This window comes from Formica exsecta, unplaced genomic scaffold, assembly GCF_003651465.1.
Source record: "Formica exsecta isolate Colony F162 unplaced genomic scaffold, ASM365146v1 C16409501, whole genome shotgun sequence".
Lineage (NCBI taxonomy): Eukaryota > Metazoa > Arthropoda > Insecta > Hymenoptera > Formicidae > Formica > Formica exsecta.
Window position 1 is genome coordinate 1 of NW_021847983.1, and position 1,342 is coordinate 1,342.

The 1,342-nt window shown below is 28.8% G+C and overlaps 1 protein-coding gene across 1 annotated transcript; it reads left to right on the forward strand.

Moving 5' to 3' along the window:
* Positions 1-331: 331 nt before the first annotated feature.
* LOC115243503 (graves disease carrier protein homolog) lies at positions 332-1,287 on the forward strand. Its single transcript, XM_029820617.1, has 2 exons — positions 332-526; positions 1,036-1,287. Exons 1-2 carry the CDS (start codon positions 415-417, stop codon positions 1,179-1,181), a joined length of 258 nt encoding a protein of 85 aa, XP_029676477.1. The 5' UTR covers positions 332-414; the 3' UTR covers positions 1,182-1,287.
* Positions 1,288-1,342: the final 55 nt, after the last annotated feature.

Sequence of the window (1,342 nt, forward strand, 5' to 3'; positions counted from 1 at the left end):
TATATATAAATGATACAGATGATTTATTTCTGTCTTCAAAAGACGTATTTAATACGTATTTATCTATCCTATAAAAACTGTATTTGTGCCTTTGTACTACAATAATAACAGAATTGCAATAATTATATTCAGTTATGTTATAAATTATGATAACTGTCAAAGTAAATTTTGAATACGGGAATGAGATCAGACTTTAAACCTACATTAAACACATATAGACAAATGAATCATGTATATATTGATAATACAAAAAGATTCAATCTTATGAAATCCAAATATTCTTACATGAAAAAATTTTGATAACTTTCCACAATTTGGATTTTTCTTGTATCAGTACAAGTTAATGAAGTTAATGGAAAGATAATATTTCAGGAAGGTGGCCTACGAGCATTATATAGAGGATTCTGGCCAAATATGTTGGGCATGATACCCTATGCAGGATTTTCCTTCTATACGTTTGAGAAATTAAAATACCTATGCTTGAAATACGCACCACAGTATCTTTGTTCTGAATATAAAACAACTGGTGAGTTAGATTGCTCATTTTATATTTTCTAATGGGTGTATAGAAACTTTAGATTTCGGATATAGAAAGAAAAAAACATAGTTTGTTAGATGCACCGTCTCTTTTGTTATGTTATTATATGTTTGGCTCGCTCAGTGGTCTATGCTTCCTATGTATACATTATTTCCTGAATCTAACAAAAATGTAATGATAGAATGATTACAATTATGATGTCCTTCTATTTATGAACATATGTATCCCCCACTTCTCTCTTATTCAATCGGATAATTATGGCATAATTAAGTTGCAAAATTGCTTTCTGAACTAAAATTCTTTTAGAAAAAAAATGTAATTTATGTCATTTTTTATTTCTTTTATTGGGCCTATTTAACTTAAAGCTATGTTCTCTTTTCAAAAAATTTGCCAATCACAGATTTAAAGCATTAACAACGCATTAAGATAAAAGAATCGGCGTTATTAACGATAAATAATAAAGGTAATCATAATAATATTATATTTCATTGTTGCAGATAGTCTTATATTAAATATACCAGCAAAACTTTTATGTGGAGGCGCGGCCGGTGCTGTAGCGCATACTTTCTCTTATCCATTGGATGTTACAAAAAGACGCATGCAATTGGCAATGATGAATCCAACTACATATAAATATGCGTAAGTAATATGATATACAACAATATTCTACAAGAATTTTAACCTTGCAAATTAAACGGCTCTCTTGTGTTTAATCTTACAATACTTTTTTTAATTACTATCGTTATTGTATTTCCATAATAGGCCTATTCTCTAACTTCGTAACAACGATGTCGTTATCGTTAC

What these genes read in the sequence shown, in the direction of transcription:
- LOC115243503 (XM_029820617.1), top strand. Translation starts at nt 415, where the DNA reads ATGTTGGGCATGATACCCTATGCAGGATTTTCCTTCTATACGTTTGAG. An exon ending in TTCTGAATATAAAACAACTG is followed by an intron (nt 527 to 1,035) that starts GTGAGTTAGATT and finishes TCATTGTTGCAG; the next exon opens with ATAGTCTTATATTAAATATA.